The sequence below is a fragment of the Amphiura filiformis genome, chromosome 6, assembly GCF_039555335.1.
Source record: "Amphiura filiformis chromosome 6, Afil_fr2py, whole genome shotgun sequence".
Lineage (NCBI taxonomy): Eukaryota > Metazoa > Echinodermata > Ophiuroidea > Amphilepidida > Amphiuridae > Amphiura > Amphiura filiformis.
This window is the reverse complement of record NC_092633.1, coordinates 56,268,979-56,294,171: the sequence shown is the minus strand read 5'-3', so window position 1 is coordinate 56,294,171 and position 25,193 is coordinate 56,268,979. Positions and strand designations below refer to the sequence as shown.

The following is a 25,193-nucleotide window of genomic DNA, read 5'->3' as shown; positions in this document are numbered from 1 at the left end:
GTGTTTTTACGCTGCTAAACAAACTTACGCAGAAAAAGAGTCAGAATTTGTGAGTAACTGACAATTTCATGCGTTTAAGTAATAAAACATTTTGTTAATGTTAATAAACAAAACAAAAAACCTGCGACTGTGTTTTTTGAGATTTGTGGGTCGTTTGATATTAGTCAACTTATTTTTTTTAGCCTTATAACAACTTGCCTTAAATTTCCAAATTGAAGAAAACTGCATAATATTATGTTCAAATTGTGGTTAAAATTAAAAATAAGTTAAATTTGATCCTTTTAGACCCATATTTTCAAAGCAAACAAAAGTTCTAAAATATGAGAAATTTTTTGTGTCTTTAGAACTTTGCAGCTTCAAGGTATGAGGATGTGCCACTATTTGGGGTTACCTTTTCAGTGATTTTGGTATATCGATGGGTGGGTTTTAGCATTTGGTCAAAAGTGCTCCTAAAAGCACCCAATTACGGCAAATTTGGATGCTTTTTGTGAAAAATTGGTATACCGATGGGTGGCAAAAACAGCAAATAGTAGGCACCGAAATAATAATAATAGTAAATACCGACTGCAAAAAATAATAAGGTAGTATTTTCACCCCTATATATATCCGGCGGGGGAAACAGGGGGCAAGAGTTCTGTCTGGGAGGCATTTTCCCCTCATGCCCCCCCCAGTGGCGCCGCCACTGTAAATGTGTACCAAATGGCTTCCAATGCGGCTCATATCTCTCTGGGTTTCACAGAAACACTGGGCCTCAAGGAAGAACAAATGATAAATTGTGTTTTCAACTGGTTCAGTGTGTTTTCAACTGGTTGAGTGTCTCTGGTTAAAGAAGAAATAAAACAAACAAACAAATGGGGCCCTCGGAAACAATCCCTCTGTCGGGCAAGCGTGATGTGTGGGGATGATGCCCCAAAGTCCACTTAAAGGAGTATTTTGTGATCTTAGCATCCTCTTTTTATGACATTTTTCAGTAGATATCCACGAAAAAAGCTTATTCCCAAAATTTCAGTTGATTCCACTGCTCCATATTTGACAATGTGTTGTAATTTTGTTCTGGTATACCAGAACGAAATTCAAATTTCAAGATATATTTGCTAAACGAATTAATCTGCAAGAAATTTTTTGTACATAAACATTATGTAGCCAGAGCTTTCCAGTGATATAAAAATCTTAACTTTTTTTGAGAAAAGTGGGGGGATGAGGCTGTGGATCACGAAATGCCCTTTTAAACATTATGTTTTGATGAATCCAAGTGTGTGAAAATATTGGATCTAAAACCTAATGATGAAATTGGATGCCCAATTTATTAGTCTTTCTTATAAGTATTAAAATATTTGTCTCGAATTGCAGGAATATCTTTTTCAACCTGCACTTATGACCTGGTTCTTTTTATATTTACTGTTATATTTACTGAAGTTGCGAACATGTTCTCACCAAATACTTTGTTTTCTCCATAAAGACTGTTTTATTTCAAAAGGACCCTGGAATTTTCAAATGATTTTCCTCACTTTTATTGGAGGAACATGCTCCAAAGCCCCTGTATAAATGATACACCACTACTTGCCCCCGTCTGCACCCTTTCCTCCTCTACCTCCCTTTATGCGCTATAAAGAATAGGAAGTTAATACAGGTGTTAATAGTATTAATATTGCCACTCTTGGGGGGGGGGGGCATTTACGGTCGATCTTATGCTAACATTTTTACCCCCACCACCCGATTGGCACCACCACTGGGTTTCCTCACAATTATAATGAAGTCTTCGATTATTATGAAATCTGGTTGGGATTGGCAGTCAGGGGTTTCAGGGGTTTCAACATTTTCTACTTGACCAAGTTTCATATCCAGGTGTTGCTCCAGACGGACATCTTGCTGTTCCCTTCAAAGGACAGTGCACTTTCATGGTTCACTTGGCTGATATATACAGTGGCAACTTGGTAACACAAACTCTGTTGCCATTAAATTTCTGATAATATGAAGTATTTTTAAAGTCCCAAGCTTAAATTCTACATTATAATGTAACCTGATATTACAAATTCCCGACAAAAACTAAATTGTTAGGCCCAGACAAGTTTGTGTTAAGGAGTTGCTACTGTAACAGAAAAGAGCGGAATTCTAAGTTCTAATCTACTATTCCAGGCCTTCTCAACTTGTTTATTTGAAGTGCCAACTGGAGAATTTGAGTGATCATGAAGTGCCAACATGTCAATGTAGGACTTCGCGAGGTAGTGCGTGTGCATAGCGGGTACGGTGCTTTATCGGGGGTCCAGGGGGCAGCGGCCCCGAAGCTCATGGATTTTTAGGTTTTTAATTAAAGGCCCAGATTGGGTATTTTTACCCCTTTTTTGTTCAAGATTTATGTGAAAAAATTATTAAAATTACTGTGCGCCATTTCGTGCGCCACTTTGACTGACTGCAAGCGCCACAAGTGGCACGCGCGCTGCCAGTTGAGAAGGCCTGTACTATTCTAATCTATAGATGTTATCAATTTTCACGTCCATTTATTGTATAAAGATCTTCAGTGGACACATGGTATCTTGTGCATTGTTTACTATAATGTGCATTGTTTACTGTGCCCTTTTCATCATCACACCCTTCATAAACTTTCATCTTAGGATATTTCCTTTTTTCCTTTTCCTCCTGTATGTTCTTCCAAATGTTTCACAGTAAGGGAGCAACCCAAGAGTTTGATGATGTTCTATAAAGGAAAGTCTTTTCATTAGAGGGGAGGAGGGTGTAAAAAGTCTTGCTACATTTGTAAAAGACTAGTTAAAATATTGGTCAAAATTGTGTTGACATTTTCAACATTTCACACTTACATTTCAGTAAGCACTTTCATTTATACATCATCAAACTTTCGGTTTGTTCCCTCACTTGCCCAAACCCTGACTGTACTATCTAATCTGAGTAGGTAAAAAGCACATTCAGCAATTCCAGTTGAAATTCATACACCCCCTATGGAAGACATGACTTAATCTCCCACACAGGGGGTGTAGATTTCAATTGGAGTCACCCATTCAGGTATACCCATTTGTAATTTACACTCCCTGTGTGGATTTCAACTGGAATAGCCCATTACTACTCTGGCATTGAACAAAAGCTTCACTCCGATTCTTGACTGACCAATGGCGCTATCACTGCACAAATGTGCTCAATATTAGCACTTTAAGACTTGTACAGTACAGTGCATAATATTAGCACTTTAGTCGAGACACTGGGTTGGACTAACACAACAACACAACATATAATTATAGAATTAACTTTAGTTTAATATCACTATAAAAAGTTCACAAAATTAACCAGATATCTGTTCAAGCAAAATATACACACAATACATAATTTTATGAAACATTATTTCTATGTAACAATTATCATATTTTTTCTTTACAAAACATGCATAGCATCATGTTACAAAACTATAAATCAAGGTGCATTTAGTAGTACACATAAGTAGCTTTAAATTACAGTACACCTTACCTTTTAAAAACTGTGACTCTGTGGATGAGGTTGTTGGGAAATACTTCCGTAATTGACCAATGATTTCGCATGATTAGTTTATGAATATTCATGAGATGTAATAACAACCTTTACAGTTACTTACTAAAATTAAGAAAAATATAGAAATAACAGGCTAGCGTTGATTTCCAATGTTGTAAATCTGAAAAGAATCTAAAGAATCTTGTATTACATTTCTAAAGCACAAACAACTTGAACCTATATTATAGCAAAATTCTCTCTCTCTAGAATTTCAGGTGTCAAAAGTACAAATTGCCTAATTTGGGGAAAACTTAATAAAACATAATTTTTCATTGAGAAAGTTTAGTTTTAGATTGACTTTTCAATATCGTAGTGTTCAAAATACCGACTGCAAAAAATAAGGTACAGTAGTATTTTCAGCCCTGTATATCCCAAACAAAGACAGATATGTCATAATTAGAAATAGCAAACAATAGCTGCATCTGTTAGCTTGTTGAAATCGGTCAAGAAATAAAGACATAGTGATCCAAAATGCCAAGGCAGATATGCAAATTCAAAAGTTGCAGATTGCTCCATTGGATGCCCTATTGATTTGTACACAAAGAACAAGACAACTAGTGCACTGCTTTCCACTGATTAGAACATTAAAGTGCAACTTTTGATTTTCTTGGGGTTTAGATCACCGTTTCTTTAATTATCATATAAATCGTAGCTAAAAGGTACAGGTAATAGCGGCTGGTTTTAATTTTGACATATTTGTCTCTGTTTAGGATATGAAGAGCTTATTTCCAAACTGTGTTAAGTCCACAACCACATGTTTCTCATTTACTTGTGTGATACAATCACAATTACTTTGACAAGTTTGACATTAGCAACAATGAGTTGAACCCTCAACAAGCCATTATTTACCATAACAATGCTGCATAACAATATGCAGACTATTGTTCTCATTTGGGAACCAAAGACCTCACACAGTATTGTTACTGTGCATCCATCCACTGAATTTGCTTTGTAATGGTGCATCCAACTGAAATTATAATACCTATAGCATCACAGCCCATTGTAATATCATACAGGTAAATCAGAAATATGTGTTTGTGGACTTAACATGGTTTGGAAATAAGCTCTTCATAACTGGTACCTTAATTCTTTGGCAGTCTGTATTACGCCACTTGCAGTTCATCCATTATGCACTATATGCGGGAGAGCCTCGAACTGGCAGCATACATGAAAGGAAGAATTACGTAACCTTACACAGAATGTTATATGACTGGTTCAATTCCCATTCATGTATGCTGCCAGTTCGAGGCTCTCCCCGCACATAGTGCATAATGGCGAACTGCAAGTGGCTAATAGGACCTGCTCTATCCTCTATGACATGATAGTAGATAATCAACATAACAATAAATCTTACATCATTCATAGTCTCTAACTAATGCATTTAAATTGTATATGAGAACAAGGTTTGCTGGTCCTATCTGCAGTGAAGTGTTCAATAGTGTTTTTACCAGGCAAAATTTCCAACAAGGGCAAAGTTGGCCTGCAAACATTTTCCGAAAATGACTTAACTGTGACAAACACATGTGAAAGGACCTATTAGTGATCCCAGCCAAAGTGTTTAAAAACATAGTAGGAATAACTTCAAATTGAAGTCAACAAAAGGACTTTTTTTTCATATGAAAAAATTGGGGAAAAAGGAAGAAAACAGCAGTGTTGATCCAGTTTTTTTTTTTTTTACTTTCTGATCACTGATAGTGGGTTTAGTTGTGCAAAAGTTTGCAAATTTTCACTTGAATTTGCCCATATTCAAGATGCATTTGGTCCTATATTTTGACAAGTCCACAACACTTTGACCTAGAGGGTGACCAACTTGCCCCTGGACAGTATGCCACTGTTGTGTAGGAAATAGGCCTATATGTTATTGCATCATCTAATACACTTAAGCAAATGTGGTATTACCTTAAAGCCTTCACAGAGTTAGCCTAGTATACAGCTTATGAAGTCTTTGCCCAAGGTACTCACACCTCCGTCACTACCATTTCCACTGACTTCTCTGCACACATGCATGCAGGTCTGAGACACACAGCATGGATCCGTTGAGGGCACACAGAAACCAAAATTATGAACAAAATATCACTCCCTACCATTCCTCAATTGAAGATAAGACTTAAACAAAACTTATTTTGGTGCATGTGTGTCAATTTTGAGCACATTTGAAGGTGTAAAATTACCAGAGTTTTGACTGTATCAATTGTCGCCATTTTTCCTGGGGCAAAAGCTGATCAGAATTGGGTGCTGGTCTAAATCCGCCTGTCCTTGATACTCAGGCACGGCGTGGTTATCTCCATGTTTGATTAGTTGCGAGAGAGGGCTGTGGGATTTACGCGAATCCGGTGCCCCATTTTTCTAAATGATATTTTGGGCTAATAAAGTCTTGACAATAGGCTAATCTTGTGTCTGCTTTACATGGAGGATAGATCGACAATGTCTAATGTCCATGCCATTTGTATGACTGGACATAATCAAAAGAGGTCTAAAGTTTTAGGTGTTGTCTTGGTAACAGAGCGCCTCACAATGACCCCTCCTGCTCCTCCTGCTGACCCTGGTCTTGACTTCTTCTTGGTCTTCTTCTTTGGTTTAATCTCTTCTTCTGGCTGTGATTGGTTAAACAGAGATATAAAACATTTTGGTCAGTGTGGAAATTTGTCAACTGACAAACAAATAATTTTTGTGTTTAAGAATCGTTGAAATATACTGAAAATGGGTTCAGTGCAATATTTTCCTTGTTTGTTCACACAAAACAAGTTTCGGTTTTCCCCCTCGCAATCAAGGAAACAAAATATCAAGATACCTGAAATCAGTCGGAACTCGGAAATGTTGATTTTGAGATATAGCCAAATAAAGGAAGTATTTCCATTTGTTTCCTGCTGAAACTCTTTAGTTGCTCATATCTTTGAAACTGGCTGTTCAATTTCAATGGGGTTTTCTGCAAAATGTAACTTTGTAAATGTTTTTTACTCTCCTATAAGAAACTGAAAATTTAATATTTTCAAGTTCTGGCTGATTTTGCTTGATCGCATCACATATTTAAAGTATACACTGTGTCCCCCTATGTGTTTTACTTGTTTCCACAATTTGTTACACCATACTCTTTTTTTTCAGTACGGGAAGTAACTCGTATAACTTACCACAGGTAGATAGGATGACCTCTCTAACTGAGTGTTAAGATGTTGTATTTCTCGACGACACTCATCTAATTGAGATTCAAGCTTCTCACGGCGCAGACGCTCATATTCCAGCTGAGATTCCAATTCTTTGATTAACCTAAAAAGAATTAATAATGTTAAAGTTATCTATTACTAGTTATATAACACCTGAGAGGATTCTTGTCATTTGATTGGAGTAATGCACAATCAGTACAATAAATAAGGTAATAGCTCATAAATGGCTTTATTGAGGGATAATTTCAAAAATCATTGACCGCAAAAATGTTTTCTTTAGTTTGTAATAATCAGTGATGGCAAATGATGCAGAAATAACAAAGTTATGAAACTCAAACCGAAACAAAGTACAGATTCAAAATTTGCACCCCCTATTGGTTTATGCACATGACAATAACCTTTTCCAACATGTTCAATCATGGAGAGTATCGCGACAATGGGCTTGCTATGGTAATTCAACAACTCCTCCTATACCTTTGTACAGGAGCCAACCGTTGTTAATCCATAATGAATCCACACTTTTACTGTAAGCGTATCGCCGAACGCAGCGAGACTACGCGTTCGCGAGAGCGCCGTAAAATTCGTCATGTCCGGAACTTTTGTGCGTGTGCAAGCTTGGAAGTTGATTTTAGGTAGCGGCTAAACATTGCCGTTTTATTCTGTAGGCCATAGTTTTATTGCTGATATCAACAGAGAAATCATCGATGTTTTTGTAAAGATGAGTGGCAATGATTAACTGACATTCCTCGTGAAATCTTTAGCTTCTGTTCGTTGTTGAAAGGGATTCAATCATGTTTCACGCGTCCGGCGCGTCTGCGTGGTTTACTTCGCTTAAGCTGCCCTCGCGAAGTAAACCACGCAGACGACGCGGCCGCATCGTTGTTAAACGGTGATGAACAACGGTGAAACATGATTGAATCCCTAAATGTTGGCCATATTGATGGGAAATAAAAATTCATGATATGCATGATGTATGCAACTTTTAAATTTGTACCTTTCATCAGTTTTATTTTCATAACTTGGTTATTTCTGCATCATTTGCTGTCACTGCTATCTCATATTAAAGAAAACAACCTTACATTTTCTTTTCTTTCTTGTACTTTTTGTTTGGTTTAATTTGTGTCTTGCGTACTGGTTCATAAGGCACTTAGATCTGTGAACAAGCATGGTATTGTGTACACATATGTATACTATTCTCACCTGTCACTTAGAGCTGTGAATATGCATGGTATTGTGTACATGTATGTATACTATTCTCACCTGTCACTTTCTCTCTCATGATGCATCTCTTCTCTGTCTTCTTCTAGACGACCACCAAGTTGACGATAGTTTTGCTTAGCAACACGCAGAAGGCGTTCTAGCTCCTCTACTCTCTTGATTGCCCTGCCTGAGGATTTCAATAAGGAGAGCAACACCAAATGATATACACAAAGTTTCTATATAGTTTGACTGCAAAAGGTTGTAAAGATAGGAGTAAAAATTGTGTTCACATCATAACCTATAGGCTGTATCAAACACCCAACAGTTTCCAGTGATTATGAACAACACTGCCTATACAAGGTCTACCTAATTTGTATAGATTAATGCTATATAAATTATTACACCTCATAAATATTCATGAGCATATCATCCCACTTTATGGTCAATCGCAAATGACAGAACCTATTACTTCATTGTGCGATAGTTTTCCTGATCTACATGATAATCTCATTTCCATAGCCTAAGTTCGGTGTAATAAAACAAATTCTACATGGTTTATATCAGGGAAATAGGGCAAACTATTTTCCCTCCAGGTTCATGGTGATAAGCCCGTAGCCAGTAAAGCTCGTAGACAGTAGGCCTACCTCAGGAAATATAGTTTGCCCTATTTTCCCTTTAACCATATGGTATTTGTATACTACTTTCCAGTCATTTAAAGAAGATCCAATGTTGCACTCAGAATAAGCAGACTTTTCAATAAATATCACAACTAACGGGTAACACTAATTTTGATATAGCCTGTGATAATATGCTCAATATGATACCAATTAGGAAATCTGGTTTTAAACATCAATTTTATTGGACTGTCCAGTTGTAACACATTATACCTGTCATATTGCAAGAGATTTAAATCCTAGATGATCCCATCATGCAGTGTGACATTGCACATTTTCTGCATAATGTTAACAAAACCTGCACCTGAAGATTGACATGGAATGGTCCAATTTCTCTATGTTCTGTTTTCTAACTTACAATGAGGCCTACCATTAAACTATGTGTTTGCAAATTTTGAGTGTATTGCTCCTGCGGATTTGATATGAGAAGCAAAAACATGCATTACAATGCCCCATAGGATAGTATACATACACTTCTGGTGTGGTAACCACAATTCATCACATTTTTGTTCACACCATCGAAACAAAATATATCTCAGGCATTAATTTTTTCTGTGGTAAAAATATGAGCTCTCTTCTGATACCAAAATCTTAGTTTTGATAGAAGAAAAATGGGGGATGAGGTTGTCGATCGGGTCAAGGACCAAATCAATTTGCATTGTGGGATATGGTGTAATCAATCCCCTGTCTACACCCTATCTGTCCTCATACAAGTAATGGTACTGGATAAATCCACATGAAAATGTTAAATTTCAAGAAAGTTGAGTTGTCCTTTATTGTTATCATTCCTGTTACCCTGTACATACATACATACCTCTAGATTGTTCCTTCTGTTTACCAGTCAGTGGTAGAGCCTCCCCTTCCACGCCGTGATCAGCTGTCAGACGTGCAATGCGATCTTCACGATCCTCAAAGTTACCTGCATTATCTACGTCACCACTTGCATAATCTGCAGCACTTTCCATGTCAGAATCTGAAATAATGATATCAAAACATGGTCTGAATTTTAAGATGTGTCTGCATATGTTATGAGGAGTACCGTGCAGAGATTAGCAAATTTAGCTATGGCGACAAAGAAAGAAATCCTGTCTTACAGGTTAACAGAAGTAGGGTCAGTCTGGATTTTTTTTCTGGAGGTTGAAATTACCTTAAAACATCACTGCAAGCTTAAAAATCTTACCAAAATAATTTGATGATATTTGCAAAAACATTTTGCAAAAAATTCCGTCAAAATCAATCAACTTTCGCCACAAAATGGCGGATTTTACACGATTTTAGCAAAATTTAAAATAAATTCTCCCAAATGCAAAATCTGAGTCGGTCAGGCCCGGTTTTTTTTGCCAAAGTACTCTATTTCCCTTTTCAAGTCACGAATGTTATTGAAAGCTTATCTCATCTTGTAAATCAGAAGCTCGAACACATCAGGTACTATAGTCCAGCCCATATTATTTTAAATGTGGTCGCATCATATTCGCTTGATGTCACACATGTATTACGTGAGGACTATGCTTAAAAAGAATTTGAAATTTTAGTTTAGCAACCAATGTTCTATCTGGCATTTCATCTTATTTAGAAGTGTGTAAAGTGCAACATTATTGGAACCAATGCATGGGTACGTGTACCTGTTTAAACACTAGTTGGCAATTAACCAATAAACATTACCAGCCTGACAGGAACTTGCCTGAAGACTTCTCATGAGCAGGCTAATTTGCTACCAACCAGATTGGCATGTAATATTGCACCAGCCACTGAATATCAACAGTGGCATAGCCAAGGGGGCAAGAGGAAAAGCTGCTCCCTTGTCTTTCCCCTCTTACGCCCTCCTCTGTGGGATGCTGGCTGCCTGATATTTAAGATTTTTAAGATTGTATGTTTTAGCTCATTTTGGTCAAATTTTCCCTTAAAAGTTGCCCCCCCCCAAGTTAACAATTATCTGAAGGATTATGAAAGTTCCTGGAGTATCTGGAACACTATACAAGCCTTACCTGATTTGTCCGCTTTGAGCAGCTTGACACAAACTAATTGAGCAAATCGATTAGCTCACCCCTCCCCTGGAGTATTTTGAACACTATAAAAGCCTTACCTGATTTGTCCGCTTTGAGCCGCTTGACACAAACTAATTAAGCAAATCGATTAGCTCCCCCCTCCCCTGAGTATTTTGAACACTCTAAAAGCCTTACCTGATTTGTCTGCTTTGAGCAGCTTGACACAGGCTAATTGAGCAAATCGATTAGCTCACCCCTCCCCTGGAGTATTTTGAACACTCTAAAAGCCTTACCTGATTTGTCCGCTTTGAGCAGCTTGACACAAACTAATTGAGCAAATCGATTAGCTCACCCCTCCCTGGAGTATTTTGAACACTATACAAGCCTTACCTGATTTGTCCGCTTTGAGCAGCTTGACACAAACTAATTGAGCAAATCGATTAGCTCACCCCTCCCCTGAGTATTTTGAACACTATACAAGCCTTACCTGATTTGTCCGCTTTGAGCAGCTTGACACAAACTAATTGAGCAAATCGATTAGCTCACCCTCCCTGGAGTATTTTGAACACTATACAAGCCTTACCTGATTTGTCCGCTTTGAGCAGCTTGACACAGGCTAATTAAGCAAATCGATTAGCTCACCCCTCCCCTGAGTATTTTGAACACTATACAAGCCTTACCTGATTTGTCCGCTTTGAGCAGCTTGACACAAACTAATTGAGCAAATCGATTAGCTCACCCCTCCCCTGGAGTATTTTGAACACTCTAAAAGCCTTACCTGATTTGTCCGCTTTGAGCAGCTTGACACAAACTAATTGAGCAAATCGATTAGCTCACCCCTCCCCTGGAGTATTTTGAACACTATACAAGCCTTACCTGATTTGTCCGCTTTGAGCAGCTTGACACAAACTAATTGAGCAAATCGATTAGCTCACCCCCTCCCCTGGAGTATTTTGAACACTATACAAGCCTTACCTGATTTGTCCGCTTTGAGCAGCTTGACACAAACTAATTGAGCAAATCGATTAGCTCACCCCTCCCCTGAGTATTTTGAACACTCTAAAAGCCTTACCTGATTTGTCCGCTTTGAGCAGCTTGACACAAACTAATTAAGCAAATCGATTAGCTCACCCCTCCCCTGGAGTATTTTGAACACTATACAAGCCTTACCTGATTTGTCCACTTTGAGCAGCTTGACACAAGCTAATTGAGCAAATGGATTAGCTCACCCCTTCCCCCGGAGGATTTTGAACACTATCCAAGCCTTACCTGATTCGTCCGCTTTGAGCAGCTTGACACAAGCTAATTGAGCAAATCGATTAGCTCCCCCCTCCCCTGGAGTATTTTGAACACTATACAAGCCTTACCTGATTCATCTGCTTTGAGCAGCTTGACACAAGCTAATTGAGCAAATCGATTAGCTCCCCCCTCCCCTGGAGTATTTTGAACACTATACAAGCCTTACCTGATTCGTCCGCTTTGAGCAGCTTGACACAGGCTAATTGAGCAAATCGATTAGCTCCCCCTCCCCTGGAGTATTTTGAACACTCTAAAAGCCTTACCTGATTTGTCCGCTTTGAGCAGCTTGACACAGGCTAATTGAGCAAATCGATTAGCTCACCCCCTCCCCTGGAGTATTTTGAACACTCTAAAAGCCTTACCTGATTTGTCCGCTTTGAGCAGCTTGACACAAACTAATTGAGCAAATCGATTAGCTCACCCCCTCCCCTGGAGTATTTTGAACACTATACAAGCCTTACCTGATTTGTCCGCTTTGAGCAGCTTGACACAAACTAATTGAGCAAATCGATTAGCTCATCCCTCCCCTGAGTATTTTGAACACTATACAAGCCTTACCTGATTTGTCCGCTTTGAGCAGCTTGACACAAACTAATTGAGCAAATCGATTAGCTCACCCCTCCCCTGGAGTATTTTGAACACTCTAAAAGCCTTACCTGATTTGTCCGCTTTGAGCAGCTTGACACAAACTAATTGAGCAAATCGATTAGCTCACCCCTCCCCCGAGTATTTTGAACACTATACAAGCCTTACCTGATTTGTCCGCTTTGAGCAGCTTGACACAAACTAATTGAGCAAATCGATTAGCTCACCCCTCCCCTGAGTATTTTGAACACTATACAAGCCTTACCTGATTTGTCCGCTTTGAGCAGCTTGACACAAACTAATTGAGCAAATCGATTAGCTCACCCCTCCCCTGAGTATTTTGAACACTCTAAAAGCCTTACCTGATTTGTCCGCTTTGAGCAGCTTGACACAGGCTAATTAAGCAAATCGATTAGCTCACCCCTCCCCTGAGTATTTTGAACACTATACAAGCCTTACCTGATTTGTCCACTTTGAGCAGCTTGACACAAGCTAATTGAGCAAATGGATTAGCTCACCCCTTCCCCTGGAGTATTTTGAACACTATCCAAGCCTTACCTGATTCGTCCGCTTTGAGCAGCTTGACACAAGCTAATTGAGCAAATCGATTAGCTCCCCCTCCCTGGAGTATTTTGAACACTATACAAGCCTTACCTGATTCATCTGCTTTGAGCAGCTTGACACAAGCTAATTGAGCAAATCGATTAGCTCCCCCTCCCCTGGAGTATTTTGAACACTATACAAGCCTTACCTGATTCGTCCGCTTTGAGCAGCTTGACACAGGCTAATTGAGCAAATCGATTAGCTCCCCCCTCCCCTGGAGTATTTTGAACACTCTAAAAGCCTTACCTGATTTGTCCGCTTTGAGCAGCTTGACACAAGCTAATTGAGCAAATCGATTAGCTCACCCCCTCCCCTGGAGTATTTTGAACACTCTAAAAGCCTTACCTGATTTGTCCGCTTTGAGCAGCTTGACACAAACTAATTGAGCAAATCGATTAGCTCACCCCCTCCCCTGGAGTATTTTGAACACTATACAAGCCTTACCTGATTTGTCCGCTTTGAGCAGCTTGACACAAACTAATTGAGCAAATCGATTAGCTCATCCCTCCCCTGAGTATTTTGAACACTATACAAGCCTTACCTGATTTGTCCGCTTTGAGCAGCTTGACACAAACTAATTGAGCAAATCGATTAGCTCACCCCCTCCCCTGGAGTATTTTGAACACTCTAAAAGCCTTACCTGATTTGTCCGCTTTGAGCAGCTTGACACAAACTAATTGAGCAAATCGATTAGCTCACCCCCTCCCCTGGAGTATTTTGAACACTATACAAGCCTTACCTGATTTGTCCGCTTTGAGCAGCTTGACACAAACTAATTGAGCAAATCGATTAGCTCACCCCTCCCCTGAGTATTTTGAACACTATACAAGCCTTACCTGATTTGTCCGCTTTGAGCAGCTTGACACAAACTAATTGAGCAAATCGATTAGCTCACCCCTCCCCTGGAGTATTTTGAACACTATACAAGCCTTACCTGATTTGTCCGCTTTGAGCAGCTTGACACAGGCTAATTAAGCAAATCGATTAGCTCACCCCTCCCCTGAGTATTTTGAACACTATACAAGCCTTACCTGATTCGTCCGCTTTGAGCAGCTTGACACAAGCTAATTGAGCAAATCGATTAGCGACATCAAGAGGAGTTTCTCCTGCAGAGTTGGCAATATGGACTGAAAATAAACAAGGGAAAACAAAGAATTTAATTTAACCATAAAGTAAAGCGAACAATACTATTTAGCTACAAGTTTGGCCAAATCAAATACACAATGCAAATGAGTAATAATCAATCTTATTTCTAAATTAGTGTGAACAGTGGCAGCTTTACTGCTGTCACAATTCTGATGAAGTCCTGCAGATGTGGTGATGAAATATTAAAGTACCGGTAAGTCTCAATTTTGTTGAGAGAACTGTTGAAAATATTCATTCTAAAAGTTGAAGTAACACAAAGTAACACAGAGAAAGAAATATTGGAGTATACAGTGACCCTAGCAGATGGTAATGCTATGCAAGCTACCATCATGTTACGTACCGGGTCAATTGGAACACAACCGGGTCAGGTATGTTGTGATTGACAGCCGGGACAGCCTACTTTACGCAATGCTGATCATGTAGCACACATGTTGATTGTTCCCATGTCAGATATGTGATACAATGCACCATATCATATAGGCTCTGTAGCATTCAGCATGATGGAAACACACATTACCAGCCAAGTTTCACAGTCAGAGCTCTGGTCATAATGCATTTTACTTGAATGAATCAATCATTAGTGAATCAATCCAATCAATCAGACTATCAATCAAGCAATCAATCAAGTAATCAATACTTACTATTTGCTCCCATTTCTACCAGCCATTGCAGACAATCTAAATTACCATTTCCAGCAGCTAGAAGAGACACAAAATTAATCCAATTAAGTATTTATGATATTCAGGATCTAAGTCACAAAGAAGTTAAAAAGATGAATACTCCATCCTTCAAACGAGTAGGTCAAATGTAAGACAAAACAACAAATGCAAATATCACTTTAAAAACCACCAGACAAATGGCTCCAAAAAGTGGGAAATTTGGGAAGCTCATTCCCAGGAAATGTTGGTGTTTGGAGGAAATTCTGGTATTTGGAGGAAATTGTTTTTTTTTGTATATAAAAACATGCTATAAATTGGGGGAAATTTGGCTCGATTCCTGGGAAATTAACATTTTTTCAAGCCCTGCAAATATTTAAAACTCATAAATGGTGGGATCAAAATGTGCTAATCTAAATTATTTAATACACCTCATAGACTCCTCATACATACTATAAGGCAGTCAAAATTGCCCAATTGGGCTACCAAATGAACAAATATGGTAAGGTTATATTTCACTAATTTAATTGGCTACATAAAACATAATTTTTCTACAGCATTACTGAGGGTGCTCACGTTATCAGATCCATAGAATTAATAAAGGTCCTTAGTTCAATTCACATTACCTTTGTGTGCAGGAGTGGAACCTTTGTCATCCCTCTCATTGATGTTGACAACACCTTGTTCTATTAGCATCCTCAGATGGCTCAGGTCCCCTGATGCAGATGCTATGTGTGCTGGAAATGCTAGATCTATGGAAAACAATATGTGACATGTAAACCAAGTACTTGTAATAAGTAACAATATTGAATTCGTTATCTTAGCAGCTAGATAATGACATGACTGTGGTCAGTAGTCTTCTTTAAAATGAAGCCCTACTACTACACAGTGTCATCGCCCCGATATCTTCATGGCAGAAATCGCCATGGTAGGTTGAATCCACAGCCACGCATGGCCATTTCGTTCCTACCTGTTTAATAGTTTTGAGATGCATAATGGGTTAGGGACATCCGACTAAGGCTATTGACAATAGCCCGGTGACTGACTCTCTGTGTGTGAGTGAGCATGATATGCACCATTAGGTCATCCGCTTTTAGACTGCCTCCACGAGTGTCCTACACTGCGCTATAGTTCGCACATATAAAATCAGAATTTTTGTCAGTTTTTGAGTTCAAGACGCACGGTTCTTTTTCAAGACGCAAGCTAACGACTATCATATCCGTTCAACACATATATTCAAGTGCAAGGAAATAAATATGGCTTCTTTAGAATAAAAAAATTACGGGACATATTCATCATTTTCTTCCCTGGTATCCAAACATTTATCCTCTGAATATCAAATCGTGCATAGCACATTCACGTGTATCGATCCCGGTATTGATTTTAGTATCTCTGCTGTACCAAGTAATTATTAGCCAGGCGATGTCGGTGTGTACTATAGCTTCCAGAAGTATGACATGACAGTCTTTTGCTCTGATTGACGCGAGCGCTCTGTTAATGAGTGGCATACGCCAGCATTGTGTTCCCTTAAAGTTAAAGAGCACCGCGCTGCACCGACCGATACCTTGATGCGTAAGTCGGCAATAAGATTATCGGTCTGTTGCTATGATTGTCAGGCGATTGAATCAGCCAATCAGAACCACAGTTCCGTGTTTACACTGTGCATGCTCTCAAAATGCGAACAAGCACCTTTCTTCTCAGCCTGAGACAGTAGGCATATCACTAGATACATTGTCAGAGAATTTGAAGTTTTATTTGAAAGAAGTTACAGTGAACAAAATAAAATATGAATGAAATGAGTAGGCCTATGTCTTTTTTTAGCAAGAAGAAAATTAAATTTTTCTGCAAGTCCAATTGTAATGAAGATCTCAGCACAGCACCATACAGCCTTTGACATCATGCTTGAGAATGACTGATAACTTAACATGTCTTTAATCTATAATAGCTGTAAATTACAGTTTCAGTATTGTGTGCATTTTGTATTAACAAAATATATACCGACTCACTTTCTTGGTCTTCAGGATGATCTCTTTCCCACTCTGTAGCAAGTGCAAAAAAGAAAGAGTAGCAACATTAAACATATCTGACATGGTACCAAAAGATGATGTGCTTGCTTCTTAGTTTGTATGTGGAAGGGTGTATACATACATGTAAGCAGAGGCATACCTAGACTATGCCATAGTCGAATTTTGATACAAAATATGTTATTATTATTTAAACATGATGAACGCATTCCGTTGAACTCAAAATTATACTGATGTTTATTAAACATGTTAAAATTATTAAAGTGTTCAATAGTAAAATGGTCATAAAGAGTTTATATAATTAGATCAAAGTATAGAATACTTTGATTAGATGATAAGTGACAATAAAGATTATCGAATGCACCATATCTTGCATAATTATAATGGCTCACTTCAATACTAAACAATTCTGATTTTGGAATCTACCAGTTTTTTTATTGCGAAAGCCCTACATTGGATTTTAAGCAGAACTTTACCCCAGGACTTTGGTCTCTAAAACACACTGTCAATCATACTTGTTTTAGTTGTTTATCAATCCAATTTAACCGCAAGTGCTAAGCATGGTAGTATATGACACGCTAAATGTACGTCCATGCACCACTGAGAGTTTAACTTTCGCGCCACCACAAACGTGCCGCAAATTCCATAAATTGTTGTGGCAATCATATAATAACATCATTTCTGGTGGAAGATGCAGTGGTGGTGATGGATCACATCCAAATCCATCATTTTACAACAGCTCCTATTGTCAAGACTATTTCCATCATACAAGTAATTACAGACTACCTACCAACAGCATTGATATAATCTACACAGTTTTGCTTGTAGAATTGTGTAGCTAATGTCTTGGGTGTTTCTCCATTGTCATTCCTGGCACCTAGTGTATCCATCAGACTCGCTCCATGACTAACCAGGAATTTAAGACAGATGAGATGACCTTCCATAGCAGATAGGTGAGCTGGAAATGGTAACAGGTTTTATAGATTAGTTACTAGAGCTCTATTCAATTATCTGGAGATTCTCTGGACATGATTATTTTTATCAAGTTGACAATTAGAGAATGAAGGCAACTTGCCTATTTAACCAAAAGCATCAATCATCATAAACATTGGTTTCACATATGATTTCAATAACAAACCAATATCACATCTGACTTGGGGGCTGTGCAATAATTATGAAAACTGCTTGCCACCTTCCCTGTCGTCTTGCCAAAACTTGTTTGGCCCTCCCCATTTAGGCTTCCCCCCCCCAAAAAAAAAACACCCCAATTTTACCCTCTGTTGGGTTCATATATATAAATTATTACACAGTTCCTAAACAGAAAAACTTGCAGCGAGTCTAGGTCCTAGTTGACACAATTAAGGTGAACCAGTACAAAAGCTCTGATTTAATTTGAAATTTAATTCAAAGTGATCAGCTATGTGTGCAGTCATCTGAAACAAACCAGTTCAATGGTTAGTGTTTACTTTACTATTCATGTATACAGGTAGACTTGTTCAAGACTGATCTCTCTTATACTACAGCCAGCCGATCACACCAGCTAGCAGTGCAGAGGCCTACTGCATATGACCACTGTCAATATACTACCTTTACTATAGGCAAAATATTTAATTCTTGATCATGAGAGGATGTACCTTCTGCATACTGTAGCGTCTAGGGGTACATTTCGTGGAACAACACAATCGCGCTGTAAGCATGTGCTTTTGCACAGTACGTAAGTACGTAGAGCGTACCCAAGTTGGCTCTCATGATCGAGAATTTGATATCTTGCATAACTGTCCATAGTGAAAGAATCGTCGTGTGACACACAATACCCTTATGTAGGTTTGGGGCTAGTATACAGGTAACTTGATACCCTTTGCAATCAATCAATCAATCAGATTTATTTTTTTACAAACTGCTTTTGGACTTGTTGGCCTTTGACATTATAACATCATTATGACATACCTGGTACATTGCCACTTTTATCTGTCTCATCAGTCCTTGCTCCCCATTTGACCAGCAATTGAAGGCAACCTACTCTACCATGGTATGAAGCCACATGTACTGGAGTCCAACCATTCAAATTCTTGGCGTGTATATCCTTTTAAGTAGATAGCAAAAATAAATATGATAAAATTCGAGGCTTGTTTAAAGGCTGTTCAAGTCATCTTTAAAAGCTGCTGAAGTCACATTTTCTTCAAAGTAACCATTTTGATGTGACCAAGTAAAAGCAGTCTTCACTACATGATTTATTTTGTGATACAGCTAAATACAGAGCTCTGCAGCCAAATAGAGTGTTCAATTTTGTCAGCAACATAAAAATTGATATTTCAGGAACCGAATCCCAATATTGATAAAATAAATCACATACAATGCTTGATATGAGGGAAAGAGCGCCCATGCAGAGTCAGTTAACCATGCAGTGCCATCACTGCCATGTGATCGATCTCCTGTTTGCTAATTTTAAGCGAATTCATGCGTAACATGAATTTAAGAAAGAGACAAATTTATCCAGATTCGGCAGTCTGTCAAAAGACATGACCTTAAGTTTCCACACAAGGATTGTAGATTTCAAATGGAGTCACCCATTCAGGTAGCCCCATTTCAAATTCATACTCCCTGTGTGGGAGAATAAGGTTGTGTCTTCCATAGAGGGCCTATGGATTGCAACTGGAATAATCTAATGTAATAACTGGCCAACTTAAAACTCCTTTCCCCTCCTCAACACTTTGCCAGAAAAAAAAGTGACCACTTCTTACAAAATCAGATGGAACTGGGCACCGACATTCTGCAGTTCTTGTTTGGCTCTGAATCAAAGAATAAATTGTCTTTTACCCTCAATCCAGTCCATTCATATATGTAACCCGCTCTGACAAAACCAGGAACAAGTCGCATTTTTGACATTTCATAATTTGCATAAAAATGTTAGCACAAGACAATAAGCTTTAAAATGATACCAAAATTATATAATAGCATCAATACTTTTCAAGATAGGGATAATTTTGTAAATGATAGCTTGATATTTTTGACAAATTGCTATTCTAAATAATGGGCCAATTAGCTTCCTTCTTACACAAGATTGAATAGGGATTATCATAGTTAAACTGTTTATATATAATTGATCAAACAAACCTCTTTTTAATACGTACTTTCAAGGATTTTAAAATCCACTTAGTCCACAGTCAAATACTACAAAATTAAGAATTCCAAAATTTGTTGTTTTTTATGGGAATACAATCTTTAAAGGTCTACAACTCAAAAACATGTCTGGCAACTTGTTCTGGGTTTTGTTGGAGCTGGGCACATAGGTTTGCACCATTGACTATAAGGCCGTGTAAAATTAATAATTTGGTTCTCGTCCCCTCCCTCCTCAATTTCTGGGATTTGTCAGATTTTTTTTTTTTTTAGATTTTTCAATTTTTTTAAGACTTTGGAATGATTTATGAAATCTTCATACATATAAATAAGTTTATTAGAGAACAAGCATCACTTCCAAGTCTTTTTGTGGTACTCTAGGGGTTTATCCTCAGAATCTCACATTTGAAAAAAAAAAAAAAAAAAAAGGGCCTCATCGTTTCCTCGAGCACTGTTGGAGAAGACCGAAAACTACTGACAATGCTAATTTTACATTGAAAAAAACAACAAAAAAAACACCTCCCTCCCTCATCAATTCATGAAAATCCTCTGGACGATAACCAAAACATTAATTTTATACGGCCTAATTGGTACAGGACACAAGTTCTGTGCTTTTGTTTGAGGAAGGCAGAAACTCTGTAACCAGTAACATGTAGGTACCCAGTTCCATCAGATTTTGACAGAACAGGTCACAAATACTCACAGTTCCAGCTCTGAGAATAGAGCCCAATGTGTAAGAGTTGCCATGTGAAGCTGCAAGATGTGCTGGGGTGTTGCCACGTTGATCTCTACCATTCATACTGACACCACTGGCTGCTAATGCCTATATAATGCACCAAAGGGATAGAATAACAACAATATCAGTTACAGATGACTATTTGATTGATTAATCAGAAAAAATAATTTATTACTGCAATTAGCAAAATTGCTAATTGCAGTTTTCATGTTAATTAGGCCTACACATTTTTGATAGATTTTTTTTAATAACATATTATTTTCTCACATATTTTAATACTTCTTCATTTAAACCCACTGACCATACACTGCAAATGGTATGCATGCAATGTCACCATTTGAATATACACCTGTTTTATGGTTAAATCAGGATATTTTTATCAACTGGTCCACTGTTTCAGCTTGGACCTGCGACCAGTTGCTGTGTTTTATAACTTGCCTGCCAGTATATCCACTTGCCATTACATTTTTAATCTAAAACCATTTTCCGATTTTCCATGAAAGTCGGGCAAAAATTGGCATCAGAAATCACATTTTGACACACTAGCTGTCTTTACTTGTTTTTGTTTGCTCTATATTGTTTTGTGGTGGAATAGGGAGAGATCAGTTTCTACACCTTTGGTAATTTCTTTTCTTTTCTTACTTTCATTTCCAATTATCAAAAAAAGTGCTTTTAATTTTTACACACTTTACCCATGAAGGTAGTAGAGATTTGGTAATTCCACTAATCATTGACTATTTTGACCATCCGAGTCATTTATGATATGGCATAGTACCAAATCAATATCCTGTGCTTACTTGTATACATGCATCTTGTCCTCTGATAGCTGCAATATGAGTTGCTGTCCATCCTTGAGGTGTGACAACAGTTGGGTCAGCTCCATGCCATAATAACCAATGTAAACACTAACGAAAATGAATGAAAACAACATTGAAAACATTTTATAGCTCCAAAGTCAACGTCGGAATATTTATCACTGAGACTAATATATTTTGGAATATATCAGATTAATATGCAATACATATTACAAGCAGGAAAAACATTTTCATACCAAAAATTATTAAAATATGAAAATTCAAATGTAAAAAAAAATTTAAATCAAGACCCTAGATTTTCCAATTTTTGGGTTAGTCAGAAAAGCGCAACAGGACTTATCAAACTTCTCCCTTCATATTTCAATATTTACCTCTAGTGCCCCACAATGACAAGCCCAATGGAGGGGGGTAAATTTATCGCGTGCATCCACTTCATTGATGCTTGCTCCTCGTTTGATCATAGATTCCAACTCCAACACATCCCCACTACGTACAGCATCATGTACACTCAGTAAACGCTGACCTGTTCTCAAGAAAAGAAAATTCAAAATAGTCTATCATGTCTATCATGTTTTCAGTTTACTGAAAAACTCAGCTATTTATACTATCTACAGTCAATAGCCAGGGCAAATAAAAAAATATCAATTGGGGAAGTTAAAAATCTTAGAGAGACATAAAAAAGTGAAAGGGGAGCATAATTGATAAGAGAGTCGATTCAGATCAGGAGGAAGGGGCAAGGAGTAATGAACAGAGATGAGGGAGTCTACAATCTAAGTCATGTATATGATCCACTGTCTATAATGATTTATAAAAGGTAAGGTATTACAATATTTATTCTGATTTTCAACAAGTTGAAAGCGACTTCAGAAAATTTTAGATTTGTTTTACAAAGACTCCCTGCATGATTTTCTTGCATTTCACCGCAAAAAATGCAATTTCAACCCGTGCTATTTCTGACTGAGACAACTTTCGCATTGGATTTTTTTCTGGTTATTTTACACCTTCAAATGTGCTCAAAATTCAAGTTTAATGTATGTGACATGTACACACATAAACCAAATACGTTTTGTACAATAACAAGTCTCATCTTCATGTGACGAACGGTAGGAAGTGGTATTTTGTGAAGGAGGTGCAAGTACCTTGGCTTTGGTTATAATGCTGAAAGGTAGTACATACGTAGTATAATATTAAATTAATATAAAGTATATCATCGTTTACTTAAGGGGGTTAGGGTTAGGGTTATAACACTGTACTTCCACAAGGCAGCTATAACATGTAAGAATAAAACGCCCTAAAGTAAAGAAACACCTTTACATAATAATAGTTTATGATTAGGCTATTAAATGAAAGTCAATGTTATGTTTAGCGTCACCCGCCCGCGTTTGGATTTTCTGGCCACGTTTGTGATGCCAAAATCCCAAAACAGTTCATTATTTTGTATTTTGTACACAATTAGTTTCCAGTGGGGACACAAGCACAAATGCCAATGATAAATCAACCTATTCCAACATAAAAAAGAACTAAAAACAAGATTCTGTTATCAAATTGAACTATAATTGGCCATTACCCCAAGGAGGGCTGGTTTCGGACCAATAATGGGGACAGTCATTTAACAATTTATGGCCTTTTAACTGGTAGAAAGCTGGTATAAATACCTGGAAAAATATTTTTAATACAAATTTGTTGGTTCATATGCCTTCAAAAAAGGCCTACTGTTGATTAGAGTTGTTTTAATAGAATATTGGAGGGTATATAGTGCGACGACAAGTGTTGATGAAGTGGCTGCTATTTTGTAATTAATGAAACGTTGCAAAATAATGAATAATAAATAATGAAAAAGTTGCCTCATTGTGGTTTGAAAAAAATGTTACGCTAAACATAACATTGACTTTCATTAGCCTTATGAGCCAATATATGATATGCTTCGTACGTAGTTCATAAGCATTGTTAATTCTGCTGCCATACTGTGTCGTCCTGTGTGGCGTAAGCCTTGTCAACATCATGGAAGTAAAGATTTACAGCAATTTACCATCATTACCATGATTGATACATAGCCTCAGCTCAGGTTGCCAAATTCTGCACTGCAGCAAGCACTAGACGTTCGCTTTTCGTATCTCTTTCCTTGTTGGAAAGGTATAACGTTGAGGAGATAGGAACATGTACCGTCATCCGGGACCTACTCTGCCATGTTTGGCTGAGTAACGGTACATGAACACGGTCCTTTGTGCCTATGTAAATTAGTCATTGTGTAAAGCTGTGTTTATACCCATGGGTTGCTCATCATCAGACTGAATCCTTGTCGTTAACTGCACAAGTTATGTGTGCAATTCTAGAGAACGTTGACCGACAGAGGGTGTCAATATAGGCCTACGTGTCGCTTTTGAAAAACAGCGATTCATGCGCATGCTCAACAGGCAAATACGACGGCGATTTAGTACACTGATCATGCGTGCGATTCAGATTTCTGCAAAAGCGATTGAGTATAAATGCATCTTTAGAAATGACTGGCGATTGTGTGTTCTCAAGTGGGTTTTATCATGTTAATTAGTGACCTGACACACATTTGTATTGGTTCGATCAAGCATTGATTTTTTGTACTGGATCGTTCAAGCATCTCCAACAAATTTTTCAATGTAAGTGCCTCTGGCCCTAGTGGAAGTAAAAACGGATACTATGGCCAGAGTTCTAGGGCTAGCAAGCACCTGTCATCATAGCAACGGACGCTATGGTTTAATTTATCAGAAAGAGGAATGCAAGATCAGTTTCTACTGGTATCAAATTTTGCACTATAAAATTCCTCAATACGTAATACAGTTTTTGTTAAAATCGACAACAGAATCGTAATTAAAACAAAATTAATTTTACCTGGCATGACTAGCTTCTCCCGCTCCACTGCAGCAGCAATGTTTGTAAATATGCAACTCTTACACATCTATCTACGCACGCAAAGGTGTGTTGGAAGTACGTATCGTTGGCAAGATTTAGTAGGAACGAGACTACCCCTTAATTAATTGAATACGGAAGCCCATTGAGACCATTCAACCACCCATTCAATATCCACATTCTTAAAATCCGCATTCAGCTCGGAGTGTTCAAGTTCAACTGCGGGTGATGTTTTATTTCCCTGCCGACTCAACCATAGAGATAGAGAAATACTTTGGTGGGGGTGGGGGAGGTCTGGAAAATATTTTTTCATGTCATGTCAAAAAAATTTAACCCCTCTTAAAGCCATAAATGTACGATCTTATAATATGAAATTGGTTAATTTTTTTCAAACCTGATTTTTTTTTGCATATTTGTAATGTTTACACATGTCCCAACTTGCACCAAATGGAATCGGCCAAATTTGTTGTCTTTGTAGGTCAACAGAGCAAAGTTCGACATATTATCATAATTTAAAAATTATGATAATATGTCCTCCCATAGAACTGCATGTTAAATGGCCAAAATAACCATTGGGGTTTCTTTCACTTTACCTTGTTATTTCAACTTAAAATGTACAGCAACCCTTCCCGGCAGTTATTACTAATATTATTTCAACATTTTGAATAAAGAATAACAAAATTAAAATTGGACGGAAATCGTACATTAAGGCTTTAATGGACCTAAAACATTTTTTGACCCCCTCTCTTATAGCAGGTACAAAAATATGTTGACC

The 25,193-nt window shown here is 37.8% G+C and overlaps 1 protein-coding gene across 1 annotated transcript; it reads right to left on the bottom strand.

The window, feature by feature from the left end:
- Positions 1–5,196: 5,196 nt before the first annotated feature.
- LOC140155684 (ankyrin repeat domain-containing protein 42-like) lies at positions 5,197–24,426 on the bottom strand. The gene is made up of 14 exons (XM_072178612.1): positions 24,401–24,426; positions 21,907–22,058; positions 21,518–21,625; positions 20,688–20,807; positions 18,815–18,950; positions 17,658–17,825; positions 16,850–16,882; positions 15,470–15,595; positions 14,829–14,885; positions 14,073–14,168; positions 9,384–9,542; positions 7,956–8,082; positions 6,663–6,798; positions 5,197–6,128 (listed from the first exon to the last, which is right to left on the bottom strand). The coding sequence occupies exons 1-14, from the start codon at positions 24,405–24,407 to the stop codon at positions 5,997–5,999; spliced, it is 1,557 nt and encodes a 518-aa protein (XP_072034713.1). The 5' UTR covers positions 24,408–24,426; the 3' UTR covers positions 5,197–5,996.
- Positions 24,427–25,193: the final 767 nt, after the last annotated feature.

What these genes read in the sequence shown, in the direction of transcription:
- LOC140155684 (XM_072178612.1), bottom strand. An exon ending in AGATTATATCAATGCTGTTG is followed by an intron (nt 16,883 to 17,657) that starts GTAGGTAGTCTG and finishes CACTTGCTACAG; the next exon opens with AGTGGGAAAGAGATCATCCT. An exon ending in CATGAGAGAGAAAGTGACAG is followed by an intron (nt 6,799 to 7,955) that starts GTGAGAATAGTA and finishes AATTCTTTTTAG; the next exon opens with GTTAATCAAAGAATTGGAAT.